The 15,451-nt window shown below is 40.2% G+C and overlaps 1 protein-coding gene across 1 annotated transcript; it reads left to right on the forward strand.

Annotated features, from left to right (window-relative positions):
* Positions 1-1,359: 1,359 nt before the first annotated feature.
* Positions 1,360-15,218, forward strand: LOC120117687. Its single transcript, XM_039137928.1, has 10 exons — positions 1,360-2,866; positions 3,448-3,921; positions 4,006-4,307; positions 11,218-11,934; positions 12,006-12,284; positions 12,493-12,654; positions 12,742-13,680; positions 13,806-14,021; positions 14,119-14,379; positions 14,608-15,218. Exons 1-10 carry the CDS (start codon positions 1,507-1,509, stop codon positions 14,953-14,955), a joined length of 5,058 nt encoding a protein of 1,685 aa, XP_038993859.1. The 5' UTR covers positions 1,360-1,506; the 3' UTR covers positions 14,956-15,218.
* Positions 15,219-15,451: the final 233 nt, after the last annotated feature.

Genomic DNA, 15,451 nt, shown 5'->3' on the forward strand with positions numbered 1-15,451 from the left:
TTTTCTTTTGAAAAATGGTTATGACACTTCTGTTTTCGATTGGGTGGCCTTTAGTCTCTGCTTGGGGGCAGCGAGATGTATTTACATTTTTTATTAGGGTATACTACATTAAATGTTCTCTGAACTTTTATGATGCTTTTATTTTGGTCACCGAAATTTTAAAACATGCATTGATATAATTGAACTTTTCATTTGTTTTCATTTTGATCACTGTTGTCCGTTAACGGCAGCGGCTGTTTCATGCCAGCATGTCATGTTCCTTAATAACGGAAGTGGCCCAAATGAAAATGGATTAAAAGTTCAATGAATCCAATGTAAGTTTTAAAAGTTTGATTACAAAAATGCAATTTTCTTAAAGTTCAGGGATCATTCGTAGTTTACCCCATTTTATTATTCAATATGAAAGAGCTAGAACTTTCATGCCACGCTCGTGTAAACCCTTGTTTCTCCCTGTTAACTATATTTATGTAAAATTACATGCATATAAAGTATTTTTATATTCGTGAAAAGTCTTTATTCATATCTCCAAAAATAATTCATGAATTGATCAAGAATAATTGTGTAAAACTTAGAAATTTTACCAATGATTAGTGAAATAATTTATTTATTTGCATATGCTTGATGGTAAGTCATATGTTATGAATGCGAAAATGGTAGTTAAACGTTTGTAAGAAACGTTATATCTGTTATATGCCTAAAAGTGTTCTATTTCTTACCCTTATTTTAAAAATGGCTGTCCCTTTTTCCCATATGTATGGGGTAAGGGGGAGGTAAGATAGTAGGCTCTCCCAACACCAGGTTGAGAGTAGCTTCGTAAGAGACCTCCAAATTATGAAATGCCCTCCGTAAAACTCGATCCCACGACCTCAAGATTAAGAACCTTGTGCTCTTACCCTTATTTTAATTTTATTTTATTAATGCTAGGGCAACAAAATATCCCATTGCATTCTTTAATTAGTAGCCACTGAATTTATGGACCAAGCTAGTCAAAAGATAATATACTTTTCGTTGATATTTAATTTAATTAAGTAAAGTATCCTTGCCATATATACCATGGTTATACTTTATGTTTACCGAGTATAGTATAATATAATATAAACAAATGAAAGAAAAATCTTGGCCGTTAATTACAGAAAAATGTGAAGATATTGAGAAGGATGGGTCCCGAAATTTCTCGAAATAATGACACGTTGCCCAATGGACTCAAATCATCCTCGGTCACGTGCGTTCTTTGTGGGCCCATTGACATACGGAAATCCTCTTGAGCTGCACTGTAGTGGATGATCATTAACATTCACTAAAACGCAGCGTACGGGGAAGTTCAAAGGTTCAACGAGGTGCAAGTATGGTGCACCCCTCTCTTACCTTCGAAAAACAACATACAAAGCTCACGCCTCTCTTTTCCTTTCTATAAAGCACAGAGGAAAAGAAAAGAACCAGTGCCTGAAAGGTATAAATCCAGAGAATATCTAAGCAAAAAAGGAGAAAAAAGGTGAGAAGGAAGCAATGAAGCAGAGCATGCCTGAGGCAGTTTCCTCATCGTCGAGCTTTCCGGACCAATCACAACCCGCCACCTCAGCATCGGTATCCGATAACAACAACATCAATTGCAAACCCTTGGCATCGATATCGGCTGCGGATGACTTAGCTGGACTGGGGTTGAGAGACGGTAGCGGTGGGGCGCAGGAAGCCCTAACCTTCGATCGGCGAGGGGAATACTCGGCCGTTTGTAGATGGACGGTTCATAATTTCCCGAGAGTGAAAGCTAGGGCACTATGGAGTAAGTACTTCGAGGTAGGCGGTTATGATTGCCGTTTATTGGTTTACCCGAAAGGGGACTCCCAGGCTCTGCCGGGTTACATATCGGTTTATCTCCAAATCATGGATCCACGGGGTACGTCCTCGTCGAAATGGGACTGTTTCGCTAGCTACAGATTGGCCATCGTCAACCTAAATGATGATTCCAAGACCATTCATCGCGATTCGTGGCATCGGTTCTCTAGCAAGAAGAAATCTCACGGTTGGTGCGATTTCACTCCTTCTTCTACTGTTTTCGATTCCAAATTAGGTTACCTTTTCAACAACGATGCCGTTTTAATCACCGCCGATATCTTAATCTTGAATGAAACCGTTAATTTCACGCGTGATACTAACGATGTCCAGTCCTCATTGTCCTCTATGATATCGTCATCGGTTGTTTCTGGTCCTGTTTCCGATGTTTTGAGTGGTAAATTCACTTGGAAAGTGCGTAACTTTAGCTTGTTTAAAGAGATGATTAAGACACAGAAGATAATGAGCCCAGTATTCCCTGCCGGGGAGTGTAATCTGAGGATTAGTGTGTATCAAAGCTCGGTTAACGGTCAGGAGTATTTGTCTATGTGTTTGGAAAGTAAGGATACTGAGAAAACGGTTGCTTCTGATAGGAGCTGTTGGTGTTTGTTTAGAATGTCAGTGCTGAATCAGAAACCTGGGTCAAATCATATGCATAGGGACTCTTATGGGAGGTTTGCAGCTGACAATAAGAGTGGGGATAATACAAGTTTGGGGTGGAATGACTACATGAAAATGTCAGATTTTGTTGGGTTGAAGACAGGGTTTTTGGTGGATGATACTGCGGTATTTAGCACTTCGTTTCATGTGATCAAGGAGTTTAGTAGTTTCTCCAAGAATGGCGGGTTGATTGCTGGGAGGAGTGGGAGTGGTGCAAGGAAGTCTGATGGGCATATGGGGAAATTTACTTGGAGGATTGAGAATTTTACAAGGTTGAAGGATCTTCTGAAGAAGAGAAAGATAACAGGTCTTTGCATCAAGAGCAGAAGATTTCAGATTGGAAATTGGGATTGTCGTCTGATTGTTTATCCTCGAGGTATGTAAGAATCATTGCAATTCTTTAGTAATGAACTGGACTTCTGATCATTTTCTACAGACAAACTGAGCATGGTTTTTCAAGTTTAAGGAAGTTATATGCCATTCCATTTTGCCCTTTTTATCTTATTGGATTTAGTGTACGGTGGTTGCATGCTTATGGTAGTTGTCAGCCTACTGTTTTTTTTGGAATCCAATGTGTAATGAATTAGCTCGATCATCCATGTCTTTTGTCTCTAAATTCATACTAAGGATCTTGAAAATGGTTTTGGATATAATAGCACCTTGCTTGAGTCTCCTTTAGGGAAATGGTTACAGATTTTGGTAGCTGCCAATACTTGTAGGGCAGCTATTTGTCACTTTTATGCTCATATAATCTTGTAATGCAAAATCATTTGAAATTCTTATTTTGTTGTGCCTCTGTAGCAAAAACTATATTTCACCTTTGTAATCTGGTTAACAATCAGTCTTATGATTCTTGCATCCGAAGCAAAGGTAACTTGGTCTGATTGTCTCTAAATTGTATTTTGGAACTTGGAAGTGAACTGATTAAAATTTTCTTATGGGCTTGATTGTGATCAGGGCAGTCTCAGCCACCTTGCCACCTTTCTGTGTTTCTTGAGGTTACAGATTCACGAAATACTTCGACTGACTGGAGCTGTTTTGTGAGTCATCGGCTGTCAGTTATGAATCAAAAGGTGGAGGAGAAGTCAGTTACAAAAGAATCTCAGAACCGCTACTCTAAAGCTGCCAAAGACTGGGGTTGGCGTGAATTTGTGACACTTACTAGCCTCTTTGATCAGGATTCTGGATTTCTTTTTCAGGATACTGTTGTGTTTTCTGCTGAGGTTCTTATACTGAAAGAGACATCAATAATGCAGGATTTTACTGGTCAGGATACTGAATTAGCAAACACTGCTTCCCAGATAGGAAGTGTTGGAAAGAGAAGTGCATTCACTTGGAAGGTGGAGAACTTCTTATCTTTCAAGGAAATAATGGAAAATCGCAAAATTTTTAGTAAATTTTTTCAAGCTGGTGGATGTGAGCTTCGAATTGGTAGGTCACTTACTGTCAATTCTTCACTGAATATGTCCCTCTAACCGTTTCTGTTGATTAATTGACTGTTTCTCATTGATGCAGGTGTATATGAGTCCTTTGACACTATATGTATATACTTAGAGAGCGATCAGTCAGTTGGTAGTGATCCAGACAAAAACTTCTGGGTTAGATACAGAATGGCCATAATGAATCAAAAAAATTCGGCCAAGACTGTCTGGAAAGAATCTTCAATTTGTACAAAGACATGGAATAATTCTGTTTTGCAATTCATGAAGGTATCAGATTTGTTAGAAGCAGATGCAGGGTTCCTTGTGCGTGATGCCGTTGTTTTTGTTTGTGAAATATTGGATTGCTGCCCTTGGTTTGAGTTTTCAGACCTTGAGGTTAGTCACATTTGGATCTCTACCATTTATGTGTTGTTTACTATTCACATTAATAAGTTTTGTTTATTTTGGTTTTTCGGATTTAGATCTTAGTATTTTGGGCTTTCTGTTTATATGTAATCCATTTTTTTTATCACAGTACTTATGGTAGAGAAAGGAGATTTTTTTTTCAATTGCCCTATTAAAGTGTTTATAAATTGCCTTGAATGATCTATAAAATTGATCCTTACCCAAATATTGTCCCGATTCCACTGAACCTCTCTTACATGCAATGTTCGTTTTTGTTCCCATGCTTAATACTTCCATTGAACCTGGAAGGAACTAGTAAAAGCTATCATAAGCTTACCCATTATATTTTTTTTGATAGGAATAAAAGGCCTCAATAAAACCCCCTTGGTGATTAACGGAACTTAAAAGTAGTTCCTTAATCCACACAAGGAGGAAAGGAGTGCCCTAGGATTCATTAAACTCAAATATAGCAAAGTAATACAAATCAATCTCCCTCAAGAGATACAAAACCAGAAAGAAACAGCCCTTAACAGAGCATAAATCAACCAATACCCGCCTTAGCTAGGACATCCGCCTCTATATTGGCTGTCCTACTAACCCAACTAATAAAACCTTCAAAAACACTAAGCTTTTGAATAATGTCTTTAACTATTTGAACATAAACAACAGGACAAGAAACCACATCCTTAATCCAGCCAACAGCCACCTGACTATCACTCTCAATAATCAATCTATCTTTAACCCTATGACGAATAGATTCAAAAAAATCTAAACCCTTTAGGATAGCCTTCAATTCCATTAAAGTTGGGGGCCCCGGACCAGCAGGCTCTTTGAAGGAGCCAAGAATCGAACCAGACAAGTCTTTCAAAATACCACCTAAGCCACTCCTCTTCCAATCACTCGAGGTAGCCGCATCCACATTAAGTTTAACAAACCCTTTTAGAGGAGGGGACCAAGGAAACACGGTTGAAACCCGATTAGAATGGGACGAGTAGGAATCCACTATGGACGGGTCAGCAATAATATCATCCTTGGAAATAGTAACATTAGTTTCCTTAGCTAGAAACCATGAAGCAAGCCTGCACCTAGCTAGAAAGAAAATCTCTGCTCGATCAAGCTTCCCTCCTTCAAACACTATAAAATTCCTGGTCTTCCAAATTGTCCATAGAACAGCTCCAGGAATAAATGGCCAGATAAGAGAGTTGGTCTTCAAGTCATTCCAAGCCAATAGGAATCCTTTAGCATCTTCATGAAAAACCGACTGAAAATTCCAATAGCCCAAGAATTTCATCCAAATTGGCCAAACAACCGAACAGGAAAAAAATAAATGCGATGAAGACTCTTCTTCAAGATTACAGAAAGAACACAAAGTATCATTTATGCCCTGAACACCTCTCTTAACCAGAGCTGTCTTGACCGCCGACTTCTTTAAGATAACTTGCCAAAGAAAAGTCTCAACTCTTGGAGGCAACAGACCCCTCCAAACATTAGACTTCCAAAATTTAGCTTCCTCTGAATCGGGAGAACCCGAATAAGATAGATTGACACATGATTTCACAGTGAAAACCCCTTCCCCATTCCCCTTCCAAAACAGTCCATCAGTGGCATCAGCAGAAATAGAAAAATCAGAGATAACAACCATCAAATTTGCCCATTGCTCAAATTCCCAGTCATTCAACTCTCTCCTCAACTGAACGTTCCAAATCCAACCCCCTGAACTGAACTCCCCAAACTGAGATAATCTTCCTTCTTTATTCACTGCAATAGAAAATATTCTAGGGAACAATACCATCAAAGGATGATCCATTGTCCAATTGTCTTGCCAAAACCGAATGTTCCTCCCATTGCCAATTTTAAAGCTATATTTACCTCTGATACTACAGCCCAACGAATCAGCATTATAATGATTTCTCACCATATCTCTCCACATCCAAGAAAGTTTAGGAGAGACTTTACTGTCAAACTGCATCAAGGAAGGATCCAATTTATATTTGATGCAGAGCATTTCCCTCCAAACCGCCTCCCTCTCAACAGCAAACCTCCAAGCCCACTTTTCCAAAAGTGCCCTATTCACCATCTTTAAATTAGGAACCCCGAAGCCTCCTTCAATTTTTGGTTTACAAACATCGGACCAGCTTACCCAATGTATCTTCTTTATCCCATCACCACCACCCCATAAAAAATTTGACATGATAGAATTTAGAGTCTTGTAAACTGAAGCTGGAACCTTGAACATTGACAAAAAGTATATAGGGAGTGAGCATAGAACTGATTTAATTAGAACTAGCCTGCCTGCCAGTGACAGAGAGGAGCCTTTCCAGCCCGGTAACCTCTTATTAAAGCTTTGAACCACTGGATCCCATAAAATGTTGGAGTTCCTATGTGGACCTAGAGGGAGTCCCAAATATTCTGAGGGAAAAGAGCCCACTGAACATCCAATCATAGCTGCCCAATCCTTAATTTCCTCTTCCTTTAAGTTCACTCCAAATAATTTACACTTCCTTAAATTCAGCTGGAGACCAGAAATAATCTCAAACACCCGAAGAACCCTCTTTACATTCAAGATCTGTTTTTCCGACGCCCCACAGAACATAATAAGGTCGTCAGCAAATTGCAAATGAGTTAAATTAAAATTCCTCTCCTCTTTTCTAATGACCAATCCCGAAAAAAGCCCTCCTGAAACAGCCTTCGCTATTAATAGATTCAATAGTTCCCCAACTATATTGAACAACAATGGAGACAAGGAACAGCCCTGCCGAAGACCCCTCGCCATAGGAATTTCCTCAGTAGGAACTCCGTTCACCAAAACTGAAACAGTCGCTGAAGTGACACATTTCGAAATCCACCCTATCCATCTAGAACCAAAGCCCATTTCCTTCATTATTCTGAACAAAATAGGCCAGTCAAGAGTATCAAATGCCTTCTTGAAATCAGCCTTAAAAACACACCCTTTTAAACCATTCTTCCTCCAAAAGTCAATCCCTTCATTTGCTATAAGAGAACAGTCCAGGATTTGCTGACCGGGGATAAAAGCGAATTGACTTGGGCTGATCAAATCTGAAATGCAGCTCCTAAGTCTTCTTGACAGACATTTCGAGAGTATCTTATACAATCCACCAACAAGGCTTATAGGTCTAAAATCGTCCAGACCACCAATGCTAGAAATCTTAGGAATAAGAGTGATGAACGTGTGATTTACTCCATGTTCCCATTCCTTCCCCAAGTAAAAATTATGAAAGAATTTCATAATATCTACCTTAAGGACCTGCCAAAACCTCTTGAAAAATCCCAGATTAAAGCCATCAGGACCCGGAGCTTTGTTGCTACCACAAGAGTTCACCACCTCCCACACTTCCTCCTCAGAAAACTCCTGTTCTAAGAACTGCTTCTGCTCCAAAAAAATTCTGGGAAAATCCAGATTCAAATCATCAATTTCTAAAGTAGTTCGTTCATTATAGATCTTAAAAAAATACTCTTTAACTATGGCCTTAATTGCAGTTGGGTCTTCAACTGTTTCCCCTTTGAAGTTTAAAGCAAGTAGAGCATTCCTTTTATTCCTAATCGTAGCACAAGTGTGGAAGTATTTAGTATTGCGATCCCCATCAACAATCCAATTAGTTCTCGAGTTCTGAAACCAGATCTGCTCCTGAATCTTGTGAAGCTTCCACAATTCTGCTCTAAGATTTTTCAATTCAGTTAATACCTCACTGTCAACAATTCCTTGCTTCTGTTGAATATCATCCTCTATCAACGAAATTTTCTTCTCTAACTCAGAAATCAAAGCACCTGGATACTTATCTCTGTTCCCAGACCACTTCTTAATTGCATGTTTGGTGTTCCTCATCAGACTAAAAACGCCTGCCTCATTCTGACTATCCTTACCACTCTGAAAAGAAGAAACAACCAGATCCTCAAAACCCTCCTCATCCATCAAATAATTGAATAATCTAAACGGTTTTCTACCCCATTCCACTCCTTTATTCTCCAGAATTATAGCATTATGATCTGACAAAGATCTTGGAAGAAGCGACTGCACAACGCCCGGAAACAGCTCTAGGAAACGACAATCAACCAAAAAACGGTCCAATCTTACAAAAGTGGGATTATCTTGGTTATTACACCAAGTGAACCTACCCCCGTTCAAAGGGAGATCAATCAAGCCCGTATGAAGAATGAACTCATTAAAGATCTCCATTGAACTCCTACTTTGACCCCTTCCCAATTTCTCATCTTCTTGTAAATATACATTGAAATCCCCTCCCACACAAATGGGGTAAGTCTGTCCACTAAGAAAACTGCTTAATTCTTCAAAAAAACCAGATTTCTCCTCCTCCACTGCTGGACCGTAGACATTGATGAAACCACACCTGGAATCAATACTCTGAAATTTACCGAAAGTAGCTATGAATCTCCTGCTAACAAACTGACTCTCCAGCTCAAAAACATTGTCATCCCAACAACACAACATGCCCCCCGCTGATCCAACTGAAGGAGATTCCAAAATTCCTTTTAGTTTATTAATTCCACTTCTCCTAAAAAAAGACTTCCTAAATTTCTCAGACTTAGTTTCTTGCAGCCAAAGAAAAGTAGGATTAAAGTTGGAGACTAAATTCTGAACAACCCTCTTTTTTTCGTTTTTCCCCAAACCCCTAACATTCCATGAACATATTACTAACTTTGTCATCTTGAAAAAGGAAATAGGTGCAGACACACTCCTCAATCAACCAGACCTTTATTAACCCCATTTACGCCTTTCTCTAAAGCTATGATTTTATCCAAAAAGGCTTCTTTCCCTTCCTTAAAAGACACACCCAAAAGCTTGCTAACCTCCCAAGTTTCTACCGCTTCTTTCAACAGAATCGAAAAAGCTGAGGAGGATGCTGTATCAATGCTCACCTGGTCGAGGGCTTCACGATACAGGATCCTTTTAGTTCTTCTCTTCCTTCTAATCAGCAAACCAGATTTGGACTTTAAGCAATCACCTTCTGAAAAGTAACCTTCAATCTCCCTTCCTACACTCCCACCCCCAGATCCATTGTCAAGATAAGGAAAAAGACTCCCATCAGCAATGTTCTCTGCTGATAAACAGAGTTGAATATTAGTACTGGAATCAACATCTAGCTCCCTCTGCTTAACTACGGCACCCCCTGTTTCAGACGAGATGTTCAACAAATCCCCATACCAGTATCTTCTTTCCCTCGACCTGTTGTATACCCTTTTACAATTGCTCAGACTTCTAGTTTCCAGCACATTACTCTCTGTTGTAAACTCTCGTCTAGAGCGATGTAACTGCCTCCCCCTTGAGTTGTTATTTGAAACCTGTTCCACCGGTCTTAAATTTTCTTCTTCGGGCTCTATCTCTACACTAAATGGCTTCTCTACAAATGGACTCGTTTCCAATACCTTGGACACTCCCCTACTTTTTCCTGATAAATGAAGGTTTTCAACCAATTCCCCAAACTTATTAATTGTAAATGCTGGCCCAGAAATAAAACCCGAAAAGTATTTTGACCCAGACTGCCCAGAGTCTTCAGAATGGGCCTGAGATCCATCAGCCGAATAATTTTGACTTCTAATCCCCAAACCTGCATACTCACCAACTTTAAACTTTCCAACAGTCTGACTTTCTGACAGACCACATTTAATATCTTTCCTATCTAAGGAAAATCTTGCTAGCTGTCTGTCCTCACTAGCTCCTCCAGAAACACGAAACACTCCCTGGTCAATCCAATTGTCCACTGACAAACGATTTTCCCCTGCTGCGCAAGTCTCACCTTCCCCATGAACTGACAACAATCTGTCTTCATCCTTCTCAGACATCCTCTCTTCAAAAAATATCTCACCGGAATCCTCCACCGGAAAATTACTGAAAACGAACTAGAATACTCACTAGCTGATCCAATCTTGATACTTACTTTGAATGATCTTCCATACGATCCAAGAGTAATAACCTCTGGAACATCAAAAGGACTTTCCACCTTCAATAAGATTCTTGCCATTGTGAGATCTTCTCTTTTCCTTGTACTATCATGGATATCTACCACACTGCCCCATCTACCAGCCAACTTCTCGAAGAAGGGTTCATTCCAGCATAACAGAGGAACACCTTTTAATTCCGCCATGCAAAAGGCCATTGGTACCCCGGTTTCATTCAGTAAAGGTTCCACTAGCTCGAACCACTGTTTTAAAACTTCTTCCTTCTTACTCCATAACTCCAGCATCTCCTCATGAGATTTAAGAACTATCACACAAGAATTCCAGACATAGCCCCATCTCGCAATTTGAACATCATGGCCTTCTTTTAATAATGCCGTCCGAATGAACTCCACTTGAAAGGAGTATTTGATAATCCCTGTTAACGACCTCTTCACCCAGTTGGCGCTGTCTGTTGGGATATGCATCTCAAATATATTTCCCTTGACATTCCTCCTCTGGATATCCTCAGACATTAGATCATTGTTCCCCCTTCTATTCCCATTAGACAACAGAGCATCCCTATAAGATCTATCATCCCTTCTACTTCTATTAATATTATCTCTTTCTCTTGATTTTGAAGATTCTGCATTAATCTGACCAGCAACATTGTTTGAAGAAGAAAGCACCACCCTTGACCTTGAACGTTCATCCTTAAATCTGGCAGGACTAACTGAGATCTTCCTTCCATCAATCACAATCCCGTTTAACTCCTCAACAGCCCTCTTCAGATCCTCCTCCCTCTTAAAATGAACAAAAGCAAAAGTGGAAAATCTGTATTTTGGATTTCTAGTTTGGCTGGGAATAAAGACTCTCGTAACAGGACCATGGACTAAGAATCTTTTCCTTTCCTGTGTGGAATGGAATTTATTTTCTTTGCATATTCCTAAAGAGCATTTTAATTTTTACCCTCTGCACTTTACACCAGGTTTTGGCGTCTGAGGATGATCAGGATGCTCTCACTACTGATCCAGATGAACTCATTGCTTCTGAAGACAGTGAAGGCATAAGTGGAGATGAAGAAGATATATTTAGAAACCTTCTTTCCCGAGCTGGATTTCACCTTACCTATGGAGATAATCCATTGGAGCTGCAGGTCACTTTACGAGAGAAGCTTCTGATGGATGCTGGGGCAATTGCTGGTTTTCTGACTGGACTGCGTGTTTACCTTGATGACCCAGCCAAAGTAAAACGTTTGCTACTTCCAACAAAGCTTTCTGGTAGTGGTGATGGGAAGATTGTTACAAAGGCAGATGAATCTTCACCTAGTTTGATGAATTTGCTAATGGGGGTTAAAGTTTTGCAGCAAGCAATTATTGATCTGCTATTGGATATAATGGTTGAATGTTGTCAACCCTCAGAAGGAATTGCTGATTCGTCGGATGCAAATTTAAAACCTTTTGATGGTGGTGAAGCTGCTAGCCCATGTCATTGTGAACGGGAGAATGGAGCTGTAAAATCTGCTCAATTTCCTATATATGAAAGAGTTGATTCTTGTGTGAATGATGGTAGCACTGCCTCTGCTGTACAAAGTTCTGACATGAATGGGATTGACATCTCTGGAAAAGCTGTTTGTGGTCATCCTACTTCTCCTCCAGAAACCTCTGGTGGGAGTTCTTTGGAGAACTCCTCACTTTGCTCAAAGGTAAAATTTGGAAATAGCATTGACTCAATTATTAATCATCTATTGACTACTTGAATAATTTGAATTTCCAGACCAAGTGCTCGGAGCAATCTGAGGAGCTTTTAGGGTTGATTGTCAATTCATTGAGAGCCCTAGACGGATATGTTCCACAAGGCTGTCCTGAACCCAGGAGGAGGCCCCAGTCGGCACAAAAGATTGCTCTTGTATTGGATAAAGCTCCTAAGCATTTGCAACCTGACTTGGTAGCATTGGTGCCTAAATTGGTAGAGCTTTCAGAGCACCCATTGGCTGCTTATTCTCTTCTTGATCGACTTCAAAAGCCAGATGCTGAGCCTTCTTTGCGGTTGCCTGTAAGATTGTCTTTGTAGCTGACTTAATTTCTTTACTTATGTGGTATTTGTGGGTTGTGTCAGTGCCACTAGGCTGCACTTTAAGAAAATGAGGGAGTTTCTGAACATTTGCCTCGAATTTGAATGCAGTATTGTTTCCACTCATGTTTTTTCTCTACAAATTTCATATGTTTACTTTAATATGTTAATAATTATTCTTCTCTTTCAGGTGTTTGGAGTCCTCGGTCAACTAGAATGCGACAGTGAAGTGTGGGAGCGTGTCTTATTTCAATCTTTTGAGCTCTTGGCTGATTCAAATGATGAATCTCTGGTTGCAACCATAGATTTCATCTTTAAAGCTGCGTCACAATGCCAACATCTTCCAGAAGCAGTATGGTTTGCTTTCTTTTGTCATCATTTCATTCAGCATATCAACATAGTTTTGGGAAGCATATATAACTTCTGTTTTCTTCTGTAGGTTAGATCTGTTCGCGTTAGGCTAAAGAACTTGGGCCTAGAGGTGTCTCCTTGTGTTCTTGAATTTTTAAGTAAAACTGTAAATAGCTGGGGTGATGTTGCTGAGGCCATACTAAGAGATATTGATTGTGATGATGATTTCGTTGAAAATTGCTCAGTGTTGCCCTCTGGATTCATCTTGTTTGGTGAAAATGGATCTCCTCCTGAAAGATTGAGTGTTCTAGATGAGCAGGCCTTTTGTGAAGGTCAGCATTTTTCTGACGTTTATGTCCTGATAGAAATGCTATCCATACCTTGCCTTGCTGTTGAAGCTTCTCAAACATTTGAGAGAGGTGTGGCTCGAGGTGCCTTTGTGGCTCAGTTGGTGGCCATGGTTTTGGAAAGACGTCTAGCCCATGGACTCGATTGTAATGCCAGATATGTTGCAGAAAGTTTCCAGCATGGAGATGCTGTAGTAGAGGGAGAGGTCAATGAACAGCTTAGTGTTCAACAGGATGACTTCACTTCACTTCTAGGTCTTGCCGAGACATTGGGTCTCTCTAGTGACCTTCATATCAGGGGCTTTGTGATGATGCTCTATACAATATTATTTAAGTGGTATATTGATGAGTCCTACCGAGTGAGGTTGCTGAAGAGACTTGTTGATCGTGCCACTGGCACTACTGAAAATATTCATGAGGTAGTCTTGGATTTTGATATTTTGGTTGCTTTGGTTTCTGAGGAGCAAGAAATTGTTAGACCTGTTCTCAGCATGATGCGAGAAGTTTCTGAGCTTGCACATGTTGATCGGGCAGCACTTAGGCACCAGTTATGTGCTAGTGAAGATGTGATTATCCGCATGCGTGAAGAGACAAAGGTTGGAATTTCTAATGTGGCAAAGGAAAAAGCTGCTTTATCCCAGAAATTAAGTGAATCTGAAGCCACAAATAACAGACTTAAGGTACTTGTCTTAAACTAATGATAAGGTTTATTTTTTATATTCTATTTATTATATTTTTGAAAGATTAATGGTAAGGTTTATGATTCAGGAAGTTCTTAATATTAAGCTATTTTATAAATTTACAGTCCGAAATGAAGGCTGACATGGATTGCTTTGCTCGGGAAAAGAAGGAACTTTGTGAACAAATACACGAGGTTGAGAGTCAACTTGAGTGGCTCCGCTCAGAGAGGGATGATGAAATTGCAAAACTCACTGCTGAGAAGAAAACACTTCAAGGTCGTCTTCATGATGCAGAGGCACAGCTCTCCCACTTGAAGTCTCGCAAACGAGATGAGTTGAAGGTACTTCAGATGATAAATGTGTTCCCTCTTTGCTATTGTGCTGGTTTGTGTTGACTGCTATCTTATTCTCTATCTGACAAGTTTTGTTACGTGACAGAGGGTAGTCAAGGAGAAGAATGCTCTTGCTGAAAGATTGAAGAGTGCTGAAGCTGCACGGAAAAGATTTGATGAGGAATTAAAACGGTATGCCACAGAGAATGTCACTCGAGAAGAAATTCGCCAGTCGCTTGAGGAGGAGGTTCGCAGATTGACACAAACAGTAGGGCAAACCGAAGGTGAAAAGCAGGAAAAGGAAGAGCAGGTTGCTAGGTGTGAAGCATATATTGATAGCATGGAATCAAAGTTGCAGGCGTGCCAGGTTTTTTCCTCAATATACATGCTGCCTTCTCTATCTCATAATCATGATCTGGGAGGTCTCATCTGTTTGACCGGAACCTAGTGAAAAGGGGATTGGGTATTATTGAACTTGTCCTATGGTGTCTGGTTTGAGTCTGAATCATCATTTGGGCATCTCATGAAAAGTTGTGAGCTTAGGAAATCTAATACGGTTTTTGTGCATTTCTCATTTGTGTCTATTCTTCTGCAGCAATACATTCACACCCTTGAAGCCTCACTTCAAGAAGAAATGTCGCGACATGCCCCGCTCTATGGTGCTGGATTGGAATCTCTGTCCATGAAAGAGTTGGAAACATTGTCAAGGATTCATGAGGAAGGGCTGAGGCAAATCCACACCCTCCAGCAGCGTAAAGGCAGCCCTGCTGGCAGTCCACTTCTGAGTCCACTTACCATACCACACAATCATGGGTTATACCCTACAACACCACCACCACCGATGGCTGTTGGCCTGCCGCCTTCTCTCATCCCCAATGGTGTAGGGATACACAGCAATGGGCATGTGAATGGCACCGTTGGGCCTTGGTTTAACCATGCTTGATTCATAGGGCCTCAAGTGCTTTTAGTTACCCCCATAGAGCTGGTTAACATCTCAATTAGGCAGAGATGCCACCTTTTTAAATTTCCTTTTTGCGGTATTTGTTGCTGGTAGATCTGTTGGGCCAGAGGTGTGTGTGGAGAAAGAAACAATAAGAGGAAGAAAGATCCCTTTCCCACGACCGGTCGATAGAACTAACAGTCGGAAATGCCGTTTACTTATGTCTTTGATTCGATTTTTATAAAGGAAAAAGTTAATTTCAGGCATTCGAAAATGTTTTGGTTAACTAGGATTTTCTCTTTTAACCATCCAAGCAAGGGCATGTTTGATTTTTCTATCTTAGTAAGTTGATGGAAATTTGATGTAGGGATGACAGGAATGAACAATTGCCATTGTTGTTGAGCACGTGCCTGCCATTAACATTATTTTAGTATGTCTGCCAGCCCCAACGACCAGGCAAAGAATCAGATACCAAGGTGATGGCAAAAAAAAAAAAAAA

This window comes from Hibiscus syriacus, unplaced genomic scaffold (assembly GCF_006381635.1).
Source record: "Hibiscus syriacus cultivar Baekdansim isolate YM2019G1 unplaced genomic scaffold, ASM638163v2 tig00110321_pilon, whole genome shotgun sequence".
Taxonomy (NCBI): Eukaryota; Viridiplantae; Streptophyta; class Magnoliopsida; order Malvales; family Malvaceae; genus Hibiscus; species Hibiscus syriacus.